Genomic DNA, 18,712 nt, shown 5'->3' on the forward strand with positions numbered 1-18,712 from the left:
TTTTTTTTTTTTTTTTTTACGAGGGGAGTAATAGGATCGGTGTTTCAGGGGGCGCTGGGGCTGCAGCGGGACGGTGACACCACCGGAGCTCCGTCGGCTGTGGGGGGCTGGAAGCAGCTCCTAAAAAGCTGTGGATTTTTGTTGGTTTTTTTTTAGGGGGGATTGAATAAAACCACCCCGCACACAATGCGGTGATGGTCGGGGGCATTGGAGGCCGTGCGGGTGAAATCCCAAATCTTCCAGCGGGGCCCGTGCCCGCCCCGGGAAGGGGAATCCAGCAGCGAGGCTTTTCGGCAAAACAACCGTCGCGCTTCGCCGCCCACGAGCTGGGTATTTGCATGCGCAGCCCAAAAACACGTTCACACCTCGGCTTTGCCGCTCTCTCTTCCGTTTTTTGTTTTTTTTTTTCACCTAAACTCTGGGAATAAGGTGCGCCGTGACCCCCCTCGGGGCCGCTCTGCTCCCGCTGGTTTAGTTTCAAGTTGCAATCAGATTTTATTTATTTTTTTTGTCCCGATTAAGCGGCAAGCGATAGGTTGAGCGCGCGGCAGGGAAGCGGCTCACAAAATGTTAAGGAACCCTCCCAAAATTGCCCAAACCCTCCTCTAGCTCGAACCCCGTGGCGGCGCTGGGCCCCGGGAGGACGCTCCCCTTTTCGGCCACCTCTTTCCACGCCAGCTCCTTCCCCCGCAGAGCGAATCCCGGCTCCTGCTGCTGTTTTGGGGTCCGCAGCCGCGTGGCTTCACCGAGAGCCTGAGGAGGAGGAAGGAGCAGAACCCGCAGCAAAACCCACGGCGCGGCGATGCCTCCCGACCCCGCACCCCCTTGCTCTTGTTGGTTTTTTTCTCATCTTTTAAGCATTTTTTCCGTCTCGCTTCCTCCACGGTGGGTAATCGCAAGTCGTCCCTCGCCCCGCAGTGCTGCCTTTCCATCCCGTGCCCTTTTTTTTTGCTGGTTTTCCCCCGTTTTTGTTTTTTTTTTTTTTGAAGCCCGCTAGCAGCTGCGCTCGCAGATCCAGGCCTCGGCACCGCTGCAGGTGGCGTCGTTCCAGAGGCCGCGGGAGGAGACGGTGGCGCAGTCCTCGCCGTGCTGCCCCACGTTGTTGGGCTCGCCGCTATTCCAAAACCTGGGGGGGGGCAGGCCGGTTTGGGTAGGAAGCTCTCCATTTGGAAACGGGCTGGTTTTGATGGTTTTTGTGTTTTTTTTTGTTTTTTTTTTAAAGGTTCTACGGAAGGAGCAGCCAGGCAGAGCTCACCCCCTCCCTGCAGCGTCCCCTCCTCTCCTTTTACCGCCTCGAAGCAGCTCTGCCTCCAGCTCAGTGATTTTCCCTTTTCCCCCCCGTTTAGCATCGCCCAACCCCGCCTCCATTTCGGGGCTTTTCCCCCAAATCCTGAGAGCGAGGAGAGTTGTCAGAAACAACCCCTTGGCCAGAAAACTTTTTCCTGTGCCATTTTCACGCTCCGCCAGAGCAGAGCATGGGGGTGGGTTAGTAAGGGTGCAGCGCTCGGTTTTTGGGGGCCAAAAAAGCATTAAAAAGCTTTTTTTTTTTTTTTTTAAAGGGGGGGCAGTTTGCCCTCCGATGCTGCTGGAAAACATACGAGAGAGAGAGGGAGCGGCCGTCCACCCACTGCCAGTCGCCTTCCTTGTGCATGTCGCTCAGGCCCAGCCAGAACACCCGCGTCTCCATGATGTAATTTGCCAGAAATTTCTGTAAATGGGGAAAAAAAGGCTTCAGGATGGGAAGGGGGCACCAACGGGGAGCTGCCCTTTGGCTGTCGGCAGCAGTCGGTGACGGTGGGGATCCCAGCCCTGGCGGGGGACAAGCGCGAGGTGCCACCAGCCTGGCACAAAATCACGCCAGTCGTTTTGGGGACAAACCCAACGGATTTGGCCAAGCCGCTTCAGAACCACAGGGGAACCTCAGGGCTGGGGGACTTGGAGGCTTTTTCCCAGCTGTGAAGGCTCCAACAGCCCGCGCTGAACCTCCTGGTTTCCACTTGCTTTGTATAAGCCTAATATTCTAAACGTGTTAAATGGGGGGGGGGGGCTATTTTGGTGCTTTTTGGTGCTTTTTTTGTGAAAATCCTCGGCTTACGTTTTCCAGCTCGCTGTTGACGATGGCCAGCTGCCCGCCGAGCCCGGCGCAGGAGGCTTTAGCCTCCATCCAGGGTTTGGGGTCGGTGGAGAAAAGGTAGCAGGTCCTGGCGAACTGCAGCCAGTCGGCAGGACACCTCGTGCAGATAATTTCTGAGAGAAAATGGAAAATGAAACAAAAACAAAGAGAAGCTGAGGTGGGTGAGCGCAGGGGGACGCCTGCGGGCTCGGCTCAGCCTCTCCCCCTCACCCGAGAGGTTTCTCAGCTCCTCCAGCGCCGTGCTGAGGAGCGTCTCCACGCGGCTCTGCTCCTGCTGCAGCTCCTCCAGCTGCTGCAGCGCCTGCTCCGGCGCCTCCCTTCCCTCTGCCGGGGTGGAAAATGAGAGAAAAAGGTAATTCAGGTTTTGCCAGAAGAAACCCCAAGAAACCCTGGTTAGGGCCCTTCCCCTTTTCCTTTCCGCCCTGATTTGCGCTGTGGCTTTTGCTGGGTATTTTTCCTGGGTGAGCGGCTGCTCTTTCAGCTTTGCCCATCGAAACCTCAAAGCCCTTTCACTGAACGCCGGGGTTTTTTTTGTGTGTGTTTATCAACAGGCTGAGACCGAGTTTTTTCCATTAGCATCGTGCTTCATGAGAGCTCGACCTCCTTGAGATCGGCTCCGTGAGCTCCCGACGCGTCTTAGGCACCTTTAGAGTGTCTGCCCAGTGCTTTGGGCTCAAAGGACTGAATTTAACAATTTTTCACCCAAATCAGGCTCTCACCCAGGACGCGGATGCGCTCCGACAGCTCCTTCCCGCACTCCGTTTTGCACTGTGCCATCTTCCACCGCACGTTCTCCATTTCTTGGGACACTGGAGGGAGGAAAAACGTTGCTTTTGCCCCCACTGCCCACCCCCACTGCCCACCCCCAGTGTTAAACGCTGGGATTCTGCCTGAATTTCCCCCCAAACCACCTCGCCCTCTGCGTACCGTTTAGAAGCTGGCTCTGAATCACCTGGAGCTCGCCTGAGAGCTGCTTATCTAAGAGGAAGACAAGAGGAGAAGCCTCAAAACAAGCCCGTGGCCATCTCCATCCCACCAGAAGGGATGATTCTGGTCTGCTTGAAGGGAAAAGCCACCCTCAGAAGCAGCGGGTTTCGTACCGAGGGCGTGCTGGACCTGCGAGAGGTTGTGCCAGGCTGTCGTGTGGCTCCTCTCGCCCTGCAGCTGGGCTTGGGCCAGCGCCTCCTCCACCGACGACACTGGGGAAAGGAGCCGCAGGTTTTGTTCTGTTTGCTGGTCTTTTCCCCCCAAAATCGTGCCCGCCTCGCGCTTGGCGGGGGCGATCCGGTCGCTCATGTTGCTCTCACCTCTCTGGGTGTTGGTGATGGCGAGAGCCACGAAGATCACGAAGCCGAGGGCCAGCAGCAAGTACAGCAGCACCAGGGCTCTCTGCGAGGGCAGGAGGGACAGCGCTGTGCGGGGCAAAATAAAAAAGGTGAGGCAGCCCCAAAACACTCCCTCCCCGGCAAACCTTTTGGAGGAGAGTGCGAAGAGCAGAGATTCCCCCCAGCTCCCTCCTGAGAAGCTCCGCCGCTCCCTTCTCCACACCCAAATCTCTTTTTCTTTTTGATCGCAACCCAACGGAAGAATTCTGAAGGAAAATTCAGCTCTAATTTTGGGAAGAGACCCGTGTGGAGACCTGAAAACCTCCGTTTGCTTGTGTTCTAACTCCAGAGCCACTCCCTCGACCCTGGTGTGGCCGCGCTACCTCCTTTGGGTGCTTTCTTCTGCTCTTCTTCCTCCAACAGCATGTTCTTGGTGAGCTCCCAGTTCTCACCGGTGCTCTCGGTGCCATCATTCTGTGCCATCTCGGGTCCTTTTTCCTTTTGATATCACCCCAATTTTTATGGCATCGTGAAGACACGTCAGCTTTTCCGGGGGAAGCGAATGTTCGTATTTCATAATTCGGATTTCCAAAAATGTGCACACTCAGGAGCTTTTGGAGCAGCCGCGGTGCTCGTGCGGCCTCTCACCACTTCCCCGCTGGTGTTGAGGAGTTCAGCGTCACGCTGCTCCTCTCCAGGGAGGTGCTGGCGTTGAAGGGCTCGTGCCAAAACGCTGCAGATCGTGCCCAAATCTCTCCCTGGTTTGGTTTGGGTTTCGGTGGGAATTCTACTTGCGGGTTTTGCTCGGTGTTTTTGTGGGACTTTCAACTGTTTTTAACCTGGCGCTGTGAAAATCCTCGTTTTGTTTTGACGGCGACTCCCTCGTTCCTCCTCCTGAAACTTCTTTCATTGCCCGCAGGGCTTTGAGCCAGGCAGCCCCGGGGCTATTGCAGAAAATGAAAGTTTGAATTTATGAGTAACTTCGCTGTTGACTGATTTTGGCCAAATTTCACAGAGGACTGAGGCACGGGGGAAGAGCAAACACGGCCAAAAAGTGAATGGCCTTCACCCCAGCTCTCTTGCTCAGGGCAAACAGCTTCCTCCTTTTGTCCGATTTCCCCTTTTTTCATCCCGAATTTAGGGGAAGTTGAGGCCGAACTTCCCCCCAGGGTGGCCACTCATTACCCGCAGGGCCCCAGCACTTCATGAGAAGCGACAGGATTGGTTTCGGGCCCAAATGCTGTGAATTTGGCTCACATGTTCTCAGGGTGGATATATCCCCCCCCCCCCCCAAGCGTGTGATTTGTTTCAGTGACGTGGGAGAAGATTATAAAAGAAAAAAAAAAAAAAAAAAAAGGAAAAAAAAAATCCAGGACAGCACTTTCTAAGAAGAAAGAATCGAAACCAGAAATAATCAGAAAGAATCAAAAACAGAGCCAGAAGTCAGGAGTGGAGCAAAAAAAATCAGCTCCCACACCTAAACGCTCAACCATCCTTCACTCTTTAACCTTTTTTAGGGTTTTTATCTTTAAAGGGATATCTTTATCTTCAGGGGTTTTATCCTAGGTGGATTTACAACCACTTGGCAAAGTGGTTTCCCCAAGGAAAATACTTTAACTACTGAAGCCAGAGCGGCTGAAAAACCCTTTACGCTGCCCAAACAAACATTTTAGCACCATTAAACTGTCCCCAGGGCCATCTCCTCTCCTTCGCAGCACCTTCAGGCCTCAGGCTGTCCCACACCGCTGGCAGCCATTTTGTTCCCCCCCCCGGCAGCCATTTTGTCCCCATCCCTGGGGATTTCAGCACCCCCCAACATCCCCACCCTTGGATCCCTACAGGGGGGCTCCGATCACACCAAGACCCCCGGGCCGCCATTGCCCCGAGCCCCCCCCCCTTCCCCCGGCCCCGGTGCCCCTCCGAGGGCCCCCCAAGGCCGCTGAGGTAACGGGAGGGGGCGGATCCCTTCGCCTCAGAGCTGCCACTCGCTACTCGACGCCCCATTGGTGGGAGCTTCTGTCCATAAACCTCTTCGGCCAATCAACGTAGCCGATCCAGCCGCTGAGGCGGGATCAAGCACCTGTGCTGAGGGGAGGGAACACCGCCCTGTGTCCGTGCTCCTCATTGGCTGTCTCGCCTCCGATCAATCAAATCAACCATCGCTATTGGCTTCAGCCAAAGGGGCGGGGCTTATTGTCCTCTCCTGTCAACCGAGGTGCCACTCCAGGCGAGAGGCTGCATCCCATTGGTCATTCCGCCCATCCATCACCCTCCATTTGTGCCTGCCATTCGTCTCCCAAAAAGGCCCACGGCGGGGGGAGGGAGGATCATCTCCTTGAACCTCATTGGCGGAACACCCATCCATCAACACCCCTCCGGCCTTCCCATTGGCTCAGCGGCCAGGAGGCGGGGCTTTTTAGCCTAGCCCCCCCCCTCCGAAGCTGATTCCCGGACCGCCCTCAGCGATTGGCTGCCGGCCCGGGAGTGGGCGGGCAGAGGCGCGAAGGCGGCGCGCTGATTGGCTGGGGGGCGGGGCCGCCTGTCACTCGGTGTCAGGGCGGCGGCGGCGGCGGCGGCGGCTCCCCCATGGCAGCGGCGGGGCCCGCGGCGGCCGCGGCTCCCGCTCGGCTCCAGGCGGCGGCGGCGGCGGCGGCGGCGGCGGCGGGGGGGAGCCGCGGGCCCCCCCCTCGGAGGCAGCCGGCGGTCGCCATGGCAGCGCGGCGCAGGTGGGCGTGGCCACGGGGAAGCCCCGCCCCTTTCTGGGAGGGAGGGGCTCCCCCCTCGGGGGGGGGGCGCCCCCCTCAGGGGCTGGAGGGGGGGGGGGGGCAGTGAGCACCCCCCTGAGGGGGGGGGGGGTGGGCCTAAAACCCCCTCAAGGTGACGGGGGGGGGGCATAAAAGGGCCCCCCCCGGCTGGGGGGAGGTGATTGGAGTCGGCCCCCCTCCGCTTTTGGGGTTAATTGGGGTTAATTTGGGGGTTAATTGGTTTTGGGGGGCTGCCCCCCCCTCATGGGGCTCCCCCTGTTTGATTTCTTTTTTTTTTTTTTTTTGGGGGGGGGGGGGCTCCAATCTGCGCCCCCCCCCCCCACTGCTGTGGGTGTTGGCCCTTCCCTGAAATCAGGTGAATTGGTAAAAAATCGGGTAAAATCGGTAAAAAGCAGAACAATAAAAAAAAAAAAAAGAACAATAAAAAAAAGGGAGGGGGGGTGCAGCAAGCGGTGCCCCCCCCTCAGGCATTGTTGTGAGCCCCCAAATGGCGCTGGGGGGGTGGGGGGCTGTTGTCACCCCCCTCCAAACCCCCCACCCCCCCCAGCACCCATGGGTGGGGGTCCCTGTGTGCCCCCCCCCCCGGTGATGAAGATGGAGCATCGGCGGCTTTGTGCCGTCCCCGCCTCTCCTTTTGGGTTCAAACACAGCGATTTTAGCCACGCCGGGGTGGCTCGGGCTCCAAACCGCAGGGTTCTGCCCCAAAATCCCACCTCTCTTTTTTCTTTTTTCTTTTTTTTCCCTTTTTTCACTGCTTTTCACTCGGTCGGGGGCTTCGCCAGCAGCGTTTAATGCCTGCTGCCACCATGGGGGGGGGAAAAAAACACGATTTTGGTGAAAAATCCCCAAAAGACACCAAACCCACGCGGTTTGGGGCTTGTTTCAGCCAATTTGGAAGTGCAAAAAGCACCAAAATCGCCGCCTGAGTGGTGTTTTGGGAGGTTTTCCCCCCAAAATGCCCCAGGAGGCTGCGGGGGGCTTGCTCTCATTTGGTGTTCAACTCAATTTCCACCTGATTTTGGGTGGGTTTGGGTCGGTTTTGACATTGGCGGCGTCTTGGGGGGATTTTAGCTGAAAAAAATGTTCTGCTTGGTCCGTGCCGGTGGCAAAAAACATGGTTTTTAAACCCATTTTGCCCGTTTTCCTCCTTTTCCCTCCACCCGTGGCTGCTGGTGATGCTTGCGAACGTCCTGCTGAAATATTTGGGGTGGAATCGATTCTTTTTCCTCACCTGGCTCCTTTTATGAGTTAAAAACCGTTTTTTTCTGGCAAACGAGCGAATTTTGGATAGTTTTGTGATCGGCCGCGACGAAAATGCTGCTTTGGGGAACTTTGGAGCTGAAAAAAACATCGGAGACGCTGCAAAAACACGGCGAAAATGGGGTGAAAAAGGTGCAAATCAGCACTGAGAGATGCTGCAAATAAAAACAGGCAGAAAAGGCACAAAAGCGGCGTGGAAAAGGCCCAAAACGGGGCAGAAAAGGCCCAAAACGGCGCAGAAAAGGTACAAAGCTGCGAAAAGGGCCCCAAAAAGCTGCAAATTTGGCAGATTTTGAGTGAAAGGGTGGAAATTTTCACGTTTTCCTTCGGAAGTGGCCCGGGCTCAAGGTCAGTGCCTCGACGTCATGCTGAAAATGGGCGTTTCTGCAGCGTTTTGGGGTCATCCAAGCCCTTTTTGGGACTGGTTTCCTCAAATTGGTGCCTGGCCGCCCCCGTGGTGTTTCTGGGGCCGTTTTCACTGTTTTCCCCCCAGTTTTCTTAGGGCCTTTGGTAACCCCTTGGCCAGATCGCTGCTGAGGTCCTCGTCCCCCAGCCCGGGGGGAATTTGGGGTGGATGCTTCAAAAAGCTGCCCCACGGCGCCTCCATCCGCAGAGTGGTGTGCCTTTTTTCTCCAAATTCAAGCATTTGCAGCAAATTTGGGTCCCCGTCATCCCGGAACAAGTGGTTTCTCATCCCAGAGGCTGCTCCCGCTGCCAACAGGCACCCCGGAATGCCCCAAGGAACGGGGGCTGCCAGCTCCTTCCCTCCACACCACAAAACTACCCAAAACCACCAGGATTTCACCCAAAAAATCAGGTTGAAGAGGGGGATCTCCCCTTTTCCACCCGCTTTGGTCACATCACCACCGCTGCCGTCCTCGTGCCTCGCTTTTGAGCTGATCTCGTGCATTTTGCGTGTTTTCTTCTTTATTTTTTTTAATCCCCTCGCCAGAGCGGAGCTATTTTTTTTTCCCTAAAAAGCCATTTCAGGATGTTTTTGCAGCCCGTCAGACCCTGGCTTGGTCGTTAACGTGGAGTTTTGCAGCCGAGACCTCGGAAATATGAATTCCCCAAAACGAATTAACGGGGCTGGATGCGCCCTGCCCCGCCACGTGCAGCTGAATTAGGCACAATTGAGGCTTTTTCCTCCCCGCAGCCCTTAAAAAAATGGGAAAATTTCCTGCTTATTGAGCAAATCTGCCCGAGCCCGTTAACCATTGACCCGGTTCTCGCCCCGAAGCGCCTCTGTTAAATTTTGCTGCTTTTCGGAAACCATTAACCAAACCGTGCAGGATTTGCCTCAGTCGCGGTACGGCTGCGCCTCCACACTGCTCTCCTCCAAGCTCATTTTGGGCCATTTTTTTCCCCCCCAAAAAAATGGGAAGGAAACGCAGCTTTTTGGTTAAACCCCTCGTGATTTTATAACTTGAGCTGCACAGAGCAAATTGAGGCCAGATCAGGTAAACCGGGCGTTTCCTATCCACGGCGCTTCCTTTTCTCCCTGCTTTCTTGATCCCCTCCAAACGCAGGTTCACTCTGCTGATCTTCAGCAGCAGTTTTCACCAAAAAGCATGTTTTCAGCCCCAAAAAACCAACCTGCCGCTTCCCACCCCGTTTCCACCAGTCCCCGCCGTGCCCAAACGGGGACTTTTTCCTCTCCAGGGAGGGTTTTTTTTCCCTAAAATCCTGCCGGAACGGGCAAACTGTGCAGCGTCAGCACCCAGAGCAAATCCCCAGCGGGGGCAGTGCTCTGGAAATCCTCTCTTCTCACAATAAGCCCCAAATGGGGTACTTTGGGCCAAAATGGGGGTACTTTGGGCCAAAACGAGGGTCCGTTGGCCCAAAATGAGGGTACGCTGGGCTAAATTCCAGTTTTTAGCCTCATTTCATGTAGCTAATTTACAGCAACCACGGGACGATGCGCTTGGACCTGGCTCGACGTGAAACCAGGCTCCTTTGGCAGGGAATTCACCGAATCTCTCCGCAGGCTGCAAACCGAGCCGTGCCCACGCCACGGCTTAGCTAAATCCAGGCTTTTTGGAGGAAATTTGCAGCAGCACCCGGAGGTTTGAAGGAGAAAAGCTCACGGAGCCGGAGGGGGGGTTCCCCGTCCCGCTGACGTTGTCGTTTGGCTTCCAGGTGAGACCCCAAAGCCCCCGGGGGGTTCGGAGCCCCGCCGCGATGGCCTCGCCGGCCGTCAGCCCCGACTCGTCGTCGCACGAAGCCCTCTCCTCCGTCAACTCGGCCCCGGCGTGCTCGCCCACCTCCGACTCGGAGAACCTCAGCCCCGACGAGCTGGAGCTGCTGGCCAAGCTGGAGGAGCAGAACCGGTGAGCCCCGGTTTAAAACGGCCTTTTTTGGGTGCAAGGATTTCCCCCAAAATCAAACGGTGACGCCCTTCTCCCAAGCCTCAGTCGAAGCAAGGTGAAAATGCTCCAGTTGGGCTTTTTTTTTGTGGTCCACGTTCGGTTTTTTCTTTGACAGCAGCAGGGTTTGATCGCTCAGGTGGGTCCCCTGGCAGGAGGTGGCTGTCTGGGACTCATCAATAAGAAACGCACCCACTTGGTTCGTTTTTTTACCCGATTGATGGGAAGCGAGCCCCGGGGCTCCCTTAGCGGAAGGACAAGGCGAAAAGCTCTGCAGTAAAGCAGTGTTGTGCCCCAAAACTCCAGCTCTGAAATGCAAATTCCCTTGCAAAGCCATTTCTAGGCAACATTTCCCACAAAAAAACCCCGCTGCGATCCCATTATCGAGCAAAAGGCGTTACAGAAACCAGCCCTGGGCAGCTCTCAGCAGCTGGCTGGGGAAAATCGCCCATCTGGGTGCCATCTGGGAGGGGTTTGGGGGAATGTCTCTTCCCCTGGGACAGTTTGGGAGGAGAAGCTCCTCTTTTGGGGTATTGTGGGGAGACAGGTCCACTTTTAGAGCGGTTTTGGGGAGAATATGTTTTCTTTTGGGGTGTTTGGGGGGAATATCTCCTCCTTTAGGGTGTTTGGGAGGGAATATGGCCTCTTTTGGGGTGTTTGGGGGGGGAATATCTCCTCCTTTAGGGTGTTTCTGAGGGGAGTATGTCCTCTTTTGGGGGGAATATCTCCTGTTTGGGGGCTCTCTCCTCCTTTGGGGCTTTTTTTGGGGGCTAACTCCGTCTCTGGCAGGCTGCTGGAGGCCGACTCCAAGTCGATGCGCTCCATGAACGGCTCGCGAAGGAACAGCGGCTCCTCCTTGGTCTCCAGCTCCTCGGCCTCCTCCAACCTCAGCCACCTGGAGGAGGACACCTGGATCCTCTGGGGCCGCATCGTCAACGAGTGGGACGAGTGGCGGAAGAAGAAGGAGAAGCTGCTCAAGGTGCGTGGGGCGGCGCCTTGTTATCGCTCGATTCCGAGCCGACGGAAAGCCGTTTTCTCAGGTTTTTCACCCCGTTTCTCCCCAGGAGCTCATCCGCAAAGGGATCCCCCACCACTTCCGCGCCATCGTCTGGCAGCTGCTGTGCAGTGCCACCGACATGCCCGTCAAAAACCAGTACTCGGAGCTGCTCAAGATGTCCTCGCCCTGCGAGAAGCTGATCCGCCGCGACATCGCCCGCACCTACCCCGAGCACGAGTTCTTCAAGGGCCAGGACAGCCTGGGCCAGGAGGTGCTCTTCAACGTCATGAAGGTAACGTCTCCTCCGGCACCGCCGCGTTTTGGGCTTGGGGAGCTGGTTTTGGTGGCGAGGAGTTGTGCTGGGCTTTGGTTCCCACCACCAGCTCCCGGCACCGCTGCTTGGCGCGGCGTAACCGAATCTGCAGCCCCAGACCTGCTTACTCCTGGAGTTCTGAGTCAATCAGGAAAGGGATAGATGAGTGTTTGGGGGTCAAAACTGAGCTTTGAAGCAATGTCATGCGCACAAGCTGAATAAAAAGCTATTTCCTACGCCATGGCCAAGCCCTCCCTCCGACACCGCACGCCTGCAGCGAGCAGGGACGGTGCCCCAGCCCATCCCCCAGCTCACACCTCTGTTTCTTTCGATTTTGGGACCTTTCCAGGCTTATTCGCTGGTGGACCGGGAGGTCGGATACTGCCAAGGCAGCGCCTTCATCGTGGGACTGCTGCTCATGCAGGTTTGTGGCGGCCCCTGGGGTTTTTAACACCCTTTGGGGGGTGGCAGGAGGGGGATGAGAAACGGGAGCCTTTTTCTTCGTCTTCAGGAGCAAAATGGGCTCGTTCCCCCTACCCCCTGCTCCCCCTGGGTTTAAAATCCCCCCGTTCACGTTCCCATTCAGCCGGGGCTGGCTCCCAACGCGTCCCATCCCATCCCCTGAGGGCAGGAGGCTCCATTCTGGAGCTGCTGGCGGATGTTTAAGGGGGGATTTGTGTCCCCACGGGTCTCCAGATGCCCGAGGAGGAGGCCTTCTGCGTGTTCGTCAGGCTGATGCAGGAGTACCGCTTGCGGGAGCTCTTCAAGCCCAGCATGGCCGAGCTGGGGCTCTGCATCTACCAGTTCGAGTACATGCTGCAGGTAAGCACAGCCCCCGAAACGCTGGGGGTGGCAGGAGCCTGAGGGTGGATCGGGGAGACGAGGACTGGGAGAGGTGGGAGAGAGGTGAGAGGCTTGGGAGATGCTGGAAAGAAATGAAATCCTCCCCTGGAGGCCACCCAGAGATCCTGGGGGCACCCCAGGGACCCTCCACGATTCCTTGGGGGGAGCATCCCCGGGGACCTCCCCGAGGGCCCGTCCGTGCCAAAAAGCCACGAACGACCCCTGAAATTGGCCCCCGGGCCCTGTTTTCATTCCCGTTTCCCCCCCGCAGGAGCAGCTGCCGGAGCTGAACATCCACTTTCGGTCGCAGAGCTTCCTCACCTCCATGTACGCCTCGTCCTGGTTCCTCACCCTCTTCCTCACCACCTTCCCCCTGCCCGTGGCCACGCGCGTCTTCGACATCTTCATGTACGAGGTAACGGGGCCGCAGCAAACGCCTGCAGCACGAAGAGGGGGGGAAATGCTCTCCCTGCGGGGCGTTTTGGGGAGAAACCCCAAACCCCTCGGGGGCAGGGGGGTGGGAAAGGTGACGGCCATCCCTGCAGGGGCTGGAGATCGTCTTCCGCGTGGGGATGGCTCTGCTGCAGTTCAACCAGGCCGAGCTCGTCCAGCTGGACATGGAGGGCATGTCCCAGGTACGTGCTGCTGCTTTTGGGGCAGATTTATCCCACGGGCTGTGCTTTGGGGCCATGGCTTCAGCCCAGGCTGTGCCCGCAGTACTTCCAGAAGGTGATCCCGCACCAGTTCGACAGCTGCCCCGACAAGCTCATCCTCAGGGCCTTCCAGGTCAAGTACAACCCCAAGAAGATGAAGAGGTGAGGATGGGCTCCTGCCCCCTGGGACACCCCCCCGAGACGCACGGGCGGGTGCCTGGCCCCGTCCCCGTGTCCCAGCCCAGCCCCGTGTCCCCCGCAGGCTGGAGAAGGAGTACGCTGCCATCAAGAACAAGGAGATGGAGGAGCAGATCGAGATCAAGGTGAGCTGGGGTCGTGCAGCAGCGGCCTGGGGCCGCGTGAGCCCTGGGGACATCAGCACCCCCCTGGGGACATCAGGACCCCCCCCCGGGACTGATTTTTCCCTGATTTCTTCCCCAATTTCTTCCCCAGCGCCTCCGCACCGAGAACCGCCTGCTGAAGCAGCGCATCGAAACCCTGGAGAAGGTGAGCCCCACGGCTGGCACCCCAAAACCTCCTGGGGACCCCCAGCACCTCCTGGGTGCACCCAAAATCTCCAGGAGGCCCCCAAAATCTCCTGGGGGCCCCCAGAACCTCCTGGGGATACCCAATACCAACCTGGAACCCCCCAAAAAACACCCTGGAGCACCCCAAAACACCCTGGAGCACCCGAAACCCACACTTAGGCTGCTATCTAGATACCCAGCACCCTTGGGTGCAACCCCATGACCTCCAGCAGACCCTTACGGGGCTGCGCCCCCAAAATCTCCCCCTCTCAGCATCATTTTTGGGAAAAAAGAACAAAAAAAAGGCAAACCACATCCAGCAGGCGCCTTCCTCCTCGGTGTTCCAAGCGGGTTCTCCCTCCAGGAGGTGGAAAACGCTCCGATTTAGGGCACAACCCGGCGGTTGCCCTATTTCCCCACCCCCACCCCGCACCCAAAAGAGCTAAAATCCTCGGAAAGCGCCCCAAAACGGGAAGGTGCCGGGTGTCTCTGCTGCACGGCTTCTCTCGCTGCCTCTGTCTGCGTTTATCTCGTTACCTGTCTCCTTTCTCTCTCTTCCTCCGCCGGCGGCCGCAGGAGAGCGCGGCTCTCGCCGACAGGCTCATCCAGGTAGCGTCCCCAAAAATGGCTCTTTTTGCCCCTTTTCCGCTGCGTTTTAACCCTTTTCTCCCCGCCTCTTTGCTTCCCAGCCTCCGGCTCGCTCGGTCGGGGAGGTTTGCCTGCTTTTCCGGAGGCTCCCGCGCACCTTCCCCGCTTTGGAAGGGGGGGGAAGGAGGAGCGGTGGGGTTTGGGGTGGGCAAATTTGGGGTTTTGGGCCCGTTTGGGGGCTCGACATAAAGCGGGGGGCAGCGCGGCGGTGCTTGGGGAGAGGGTTTGGGGTAAAATTCCGCTGTTTTGGTGAGTTTGAAGAAAACCAGTGGGTCTAGGGCACGAGGTCAGCGCTGGGTGCAGGTGGTAGGGGGCAGGATGACCCCGGAGGTCCTCGTGGGGCTGCTGTCACCTCAGTGCCACCTCCTTGTCCCCAGCGTCACCCATGGAGGGGCTGGTGTCACCCACCGTGGGGCTAACACCACCCTCTCGTCCCCAGTGCCACCCGTTTGGGGGCTGGTGTCCCCAAAACGGGGCTGATGTCCCCAAAACAGGGCCGGTGTCCCCAGAATTGGGTGTCACCTCATCCCCCACACCCTGCTCTTGTCCCCAGCCTCAGGACCGTCCCCCCCTTGGCCCCCCCCACCCCCCTCATTTCCCCCCACAGGCACCACTGACCCGACGGGGGGACGGGGACGGGGCTCGGTGCCCCCACACCCCCAGGAGGTGACCTGTCCCCCCCCCCCGTGGTGTCCCCAAGGGCCAGGTGACGCGGGCGCAGGAGGCGGAGGAGAACTACATCATCAAGAGGGAGCTGGCGGTGGTGAAGCAGCGCTGCTCCTCCGCCACCGAGAACCTGCAGCGCGCCCAGAGCACCATCCGCCAGCTGCAGGACCAGCAGGTCGGTGTCCCCAAACGTCCCCAAATGTCCCCGAGCCTCCCCGGGTGTCCCCAAGCCTCCCCGGGTGTCCCCAAGCGTCCCCAAACGTCCCTGAGCCTCCCCGGGTGTCCCCAAGCATCCCCAAACGTCCCCGGGTGTCCCCGAGCCTCCTCGGATGTCCCCCTTCGTCCCCAGCCCCCATCTCGGTGGTGTCACCGGGCGGGGGGCACCCACGGGTGACACCTCGGGGCCGGTGGCAGGGGAACCCGCGGTTCAGCGAGGAGTTTGTCACCCACCTGGAGACGGAGCTGGAGCAGTCGCGGCTGCGGGAGAGCGAGACGCTCGGCGCCCTGAAGGAGATGCAGGACAAAGTGCTCGACATGGAGAAGGTGGGGGGGGGCTCGGGGCGGGGGACAAACACACACGAGGGACCCTGGGGTTGGGGACAGCCACGTGAAGGTCCTTGGGGACTGTCCCAGGATGGTCCCTGGGCTGGGGACAATCCCTGAGTGGCCCTGAGGACGGGGAGTGTCACACGGGTGGCTCTGGGGACAGGGATTGTCCCACGAGTGGCCTCGGGGACGGGGACAAAGACACGAGCAGCTATGGGGGCTCCTGGACCTGCTGTCCTGGTGCCACACGAGTGTCCCCAGGTGTCCCCCGTGTCCCCCATCCCCACATCAGCTCCCACCAGCACCCCACGAGCGTCCATCCCCACCTCCCCCTGAGCACCCCGGGGTGCCCCCACCTCCCCTGGGCGGAGGGGACCGAGCCCCCCAGGGTGCCCCCGCCCCTGGGGCGTCCCCCCCGATGTCCCCGTGTCCCCGCAGAGGAGCAGCCTCCTGCCGGACGAGGACAACGTGGTGAGGCTGCAGGAGGAGCTGCAGGCGCTGGCGCTGCGCGAGGCCGAGGCCGTCAAGTCCCTGACGGAGCTGCAGCAGCAGGTGAAGGACCTCAGTGACAGCTGGCAGGTGAGGCCACCCCGTGTGTCCCCCCCCGGCCACCCCTGTCCCTTGTCCTGACCCCTGGGGACCCTTCCTGGCCACCCCCGTGTCCCCCCCGGCCACCCCGTGTCCCTTGTCCCAGTGCCTGGGGCCCTCCTGGCCACCTGCAGCCCCTTTGTGGCCACCTGGGGCCCTCATCCTGATGCCTGGGTCCCCTTTTGGCCACCTGGGGCCCTTGTCCCAATGCCTGGGCCCCTTGTCCCAACCCCTTGTCCCCTCCTGGCTAGCTGGGTCCCCTCCCAAGCACCCAAATCCCCTTGTCCCATCACCTGGGCCCCTTTTCCCAACCCCTTGTCCCCTCCTGGCCACCCCAATCCCCTTCTCCCCCCACCTGGACCCCTTGTCCCAACACCCCGGCCAGCTGGGTCCCCTCCCGGCCACCCGTGTCCCCTCCCGGCCACCCGACCCCCCCGTTCCCAACACCGCGTCCCCTGTGGTGCAGGCGGGCCGTGCGGGGGGGCGCTGGAAGGAGTCCCCGCGGCGCAGCAACGCCAACGCGCTGCAGGACGCGGTGCTGGCCGCACGCCTGCGCGAGGCACAGGCCCAGGCTGAGCTGCGGGCGCTGCGGCAGCGGGTGCTGCAGCTGGAGACACAGGTGGGTGTGAACTGGGCGTACTGGGGCCACTGGTGCTGAACTGGGCGTACTGGGGCCGTGGGTGCTGGGGCTGTGGGTGCTAAACTAGGGGTCCTGGGGGTGTTGAGGCCATAGGTGCTGAACTGGGGGTACTGGGGTTGTTGGGACCATGGGTGCTGGGGCTGTGGGTGCCGAACTGGGGATACTGGGGCTATGGGTGCTGAACTGGGATTGCTGGGGCCATGGGTGCTGTACTGGGGGTGCTGGGGTTGCTGGGACCTTGGGTGCTGGTGCCACGGGTGCTGACCCGGAGACACCGGTCCCATGGGTGCTGAGCTGGTGTCACTGGGAGCCGTGGGCACGGCGCTGGGCCACGTGGGGGTGCCGGGCCGCCCGGGGGTGCCGTGGCCGAGGAGGGGAGGTGACAGGGTGACAGAGCCGTCCCGCCCCCCTCCTTGGCAGGGCCAGATCCAGCGCACGGTGCTGGGCCGCGCGGAGCAGACGTGCGCGGGGCTGCGGGAGCAGCTGCGGCTGGCGGCCGCGCAGAGCAAGGGGCTGCAGGCGCAGCTCAGCGAGAGCCACCGCAAGCACGCCGAGGCACAGTGCAAGGTGGGACAACCGGGGACACTCGGGGACAATTGGGGACGCTCAGGGGCACCCACACGTCCCCTGCTCTGGGGTCCCATCTCCATCAGCCATGGGGTGACACGATGGTGTGGTGACACGGTGACACAATGACACGGTGACGCGGTGCTGGGGTGACACGATGGGGTGACAGGGTGACACAGTGACATGGTGACACGGTGATGTGGTGATGCGGTGACATGGTGACACAATGACACAGTGCCACAGTGCCATGGTGACGTAGTGACACGGTGACACAATGACACAGAGACAGGGTGACACAGTGCCACGGTGCCATGGTGACACGGTGACACGTGTGTCCCCAGAGCAAGGAGGAGGTGATGGCCGTGCGGCTGCGCGAGGCCGACAGCATGGCCGCCCTGGCCGAGATGCGGCAGCGCGTGGCCGAGCTGGAGATCCAGGTGGGTGGCACCGGGGGGACACCTTGGGGACACTGGGGGGACACGGGGACAGGGGGGCACCCGCTGACCCGCGCGCACCCGCAGAGGGAGGAGGGGATGCTCCAGGGGCAGCTCAACCACTCGGACGCGGCGCAGTACATCCGGCAGCTCAAGGACCACATCGACGAGCTCAAGGCCGAGGTAAGGCACCCGTGGGTGCTGCGGCGCCGCCCTCCTGCCCCCGGGGGTGCTGGGAGACCCGTCACCTGCACCCAGGGGTGCTGGGAGGTGTAAACGCTGCACCCATGGGTGCTGGGCGACCCATACCCTGCACCATGGGTGCTGGGAGATGTATGTGCTGCACCCATGGGTGCTGGGATTGCCCTGCCCCGCACCCATGGGTGCTATGTGCCCCACGTCCTGGGGCTGTCACCCTCGGGTGTCTCGGGGCCCCCCTCCCGCCCCCCCGGCCTCTCCCGGTCCCCGTGCGGGTGCTGCCGTCGGCGACGTCCCCACAGGGACAGCTGGTGACAATGGCCCTCCCTGTGCCACCCCCCCCTTCTCTGCTGGCCCCTGCCTTGTCCCTTGTCCCCCTGTCCCCTTTGTCCCCATCCCCTTGTCCCCCTGTCCCCGTCTCCCCGTCGCTGTGTCCCCATTCCCCTGTCCCCATAATCCCATCCCTCTGTCCTCCTGTCCCCATGTCCCCATCCCCCCGTCCCCGTGTCCCCGCAGATCCGGCTGCTGCGGGGCCCGCTGGCGTTCGGGGCGGTGGGGCTGTGCCGGCGGCTGGGGGACGAGGACTCGCTGGGCTCCTCGGACGAGGAGCTGCCCCCCCCCTTCGCGCTGCCCCGCGGGGACCTCGGGGACCTCGGGGACATGGGGGACAGCAGCGACAGCGACGCCGAGGGGGCCCCCCCGGCGCCCTGAGCCGCGCCCGGGACCTCGGGGACCCACTGGGGACGCTGGGGGGGGGGCTTCGGGGACACCGCGGGCGCCCCCGACCCTTGGGGACGAGGGGACAAAGAGGGGGACTGCCAGCACCGGGGCACCCAGGGGACACCCAGGGGACGTGGGGGGACACCCTGGGGACCCGCAGCACCCAGGGGACACTTGGGGACTCCCACGGGCCCAGGGGACATGAGGGGACACCAATGGCACCCAGGGGACGCTTGGGGTCACTTGGGGACATCGGGGGCACCCAGGGGACGTGGGGGGGTGCTTGGGGACACCCACAGCACCCAGGGGACTCTTGGGGACACCGAGGACCCCCCGGCGTGGCCCCGATCCTGCCCCCCCCCTCTTGTCCCCCTCCCATTTGGACCCCATGGAAAAAGAACCAAGAGGTGCTGGGGGCCCCAAAACCCTGCGGAGTCGCCCCAAAATGTTGTGCCCCCCCCCAAAAAAAAAGGAAAAAAAAAAGGAAACAAAAAAACCACCTTTTGGGCTGCCTCGGGAGTG

At 60.4% G+C, this 18,712-nt stretch overlaps 2 protein-coding genes across 3 annotated transcripts; one reads left to right on the top strand and one right to left on the bottom strand.

Annotated features, from left to right (window-relative positions):
• Nucleotides 1–470: 470 nt before the first annotated feature.
• LOC311425760 (C-type lectin domain family 4 member G-like) lies at nucleotides 471–4,050 on the bottom strand. The gene is made up of 9 exons (XM_084501761.1): nucleotides 3,843–4,050; nucleotides 3,442–3,546; nucleotides 3,235–3,333; nucleotides 3,062–3,112; nucleotides 2,854–2,943; nucleotides 2,345–2,458; nucleotides 2,096–2,247; nucleotides 1,599–1,708; nucleotides 471–1,126 (listed from the first exon to the last, which is right to left on the bottom strand). The coding sequence occupies exons 1-9, from the start codon at nucleotides 3,940–3,942 to the stop codon at nucleotides 994–996; spliced, it is 954 nt and encodes a 317-aa protein (XP_084357887.1). The 5' UTR covers nucleotides 3,943–4,050; the 3' UTR covers nucleotides 471–993.
• Nucleotides 4,051–6,058: 2,008 nt separating this feature from the next.
• EVI5L (ecotropic viral integration site 5 like) lies at nucleotides 6,059–18,659 on the top strand. 2 transcript variants are annotated; one of them, XM_084501584.1, is made up of 20 exons: nucleotides 6,059–6,185; nucleotides 9,624–9,814; nucleotides 10,640–10,829; nucleotides 10,915–11,139; nucleotides 11,510–11,584; nucleotides 11,857–11,982; nucleotides 12,275–12,418; nucleotides 12,549–12,638; nucleotides 12,721–12,818; nucleotides 12,919–12,979; nucleotides 13,110–13,163; nucleotides 13,760–13,792; nucleotides 14,532–14,672; nucleotides 14,912–15,040; nucleotides 15,482–15,622; nucleotides 16,098–16,250; nucleotides 16,692–16,838; nucleotides 17,180–17,275; nucleotides 17,360–17,455; nucleotides 17,987–18,659. In XM_084501584.1, the coding sequence occupies exons 2-20, from the start codon at nucleotides 9,666–9,668 to the stop codon at nucleotides 18,179–18,181; spliced, it is 2,343 nt and encodes a 780-aa protein (XP_084357710.1). In that variant the 5' UTR covers nucleotides 6,059–6,185; nucleotides 9,624–9,665; the 3' UTR covers nucleotides 18,182–18,659. The 2 variants fall into 2 exon arrangements, with proteins under 2 accessions (XP_084357710.1, XP_084357711.1); XM_084501585.1 differs by lacking the exon at nucleotides 13,760–13,792.
• Nucleotides 18,660–18,712: the final 53 nt, after the last annotated feature.

Source organism: Aythya ferina (genome assembly GCF_964211825.1).
Source record: "Aythya ferina genome assembly, chromosome: 33".
Taxonomy (NCBI): Eukaryota; Metazoa; Chordata; class Aves; order Anseriformes; family Anatidae; genus Aythya; species Aythya ferina.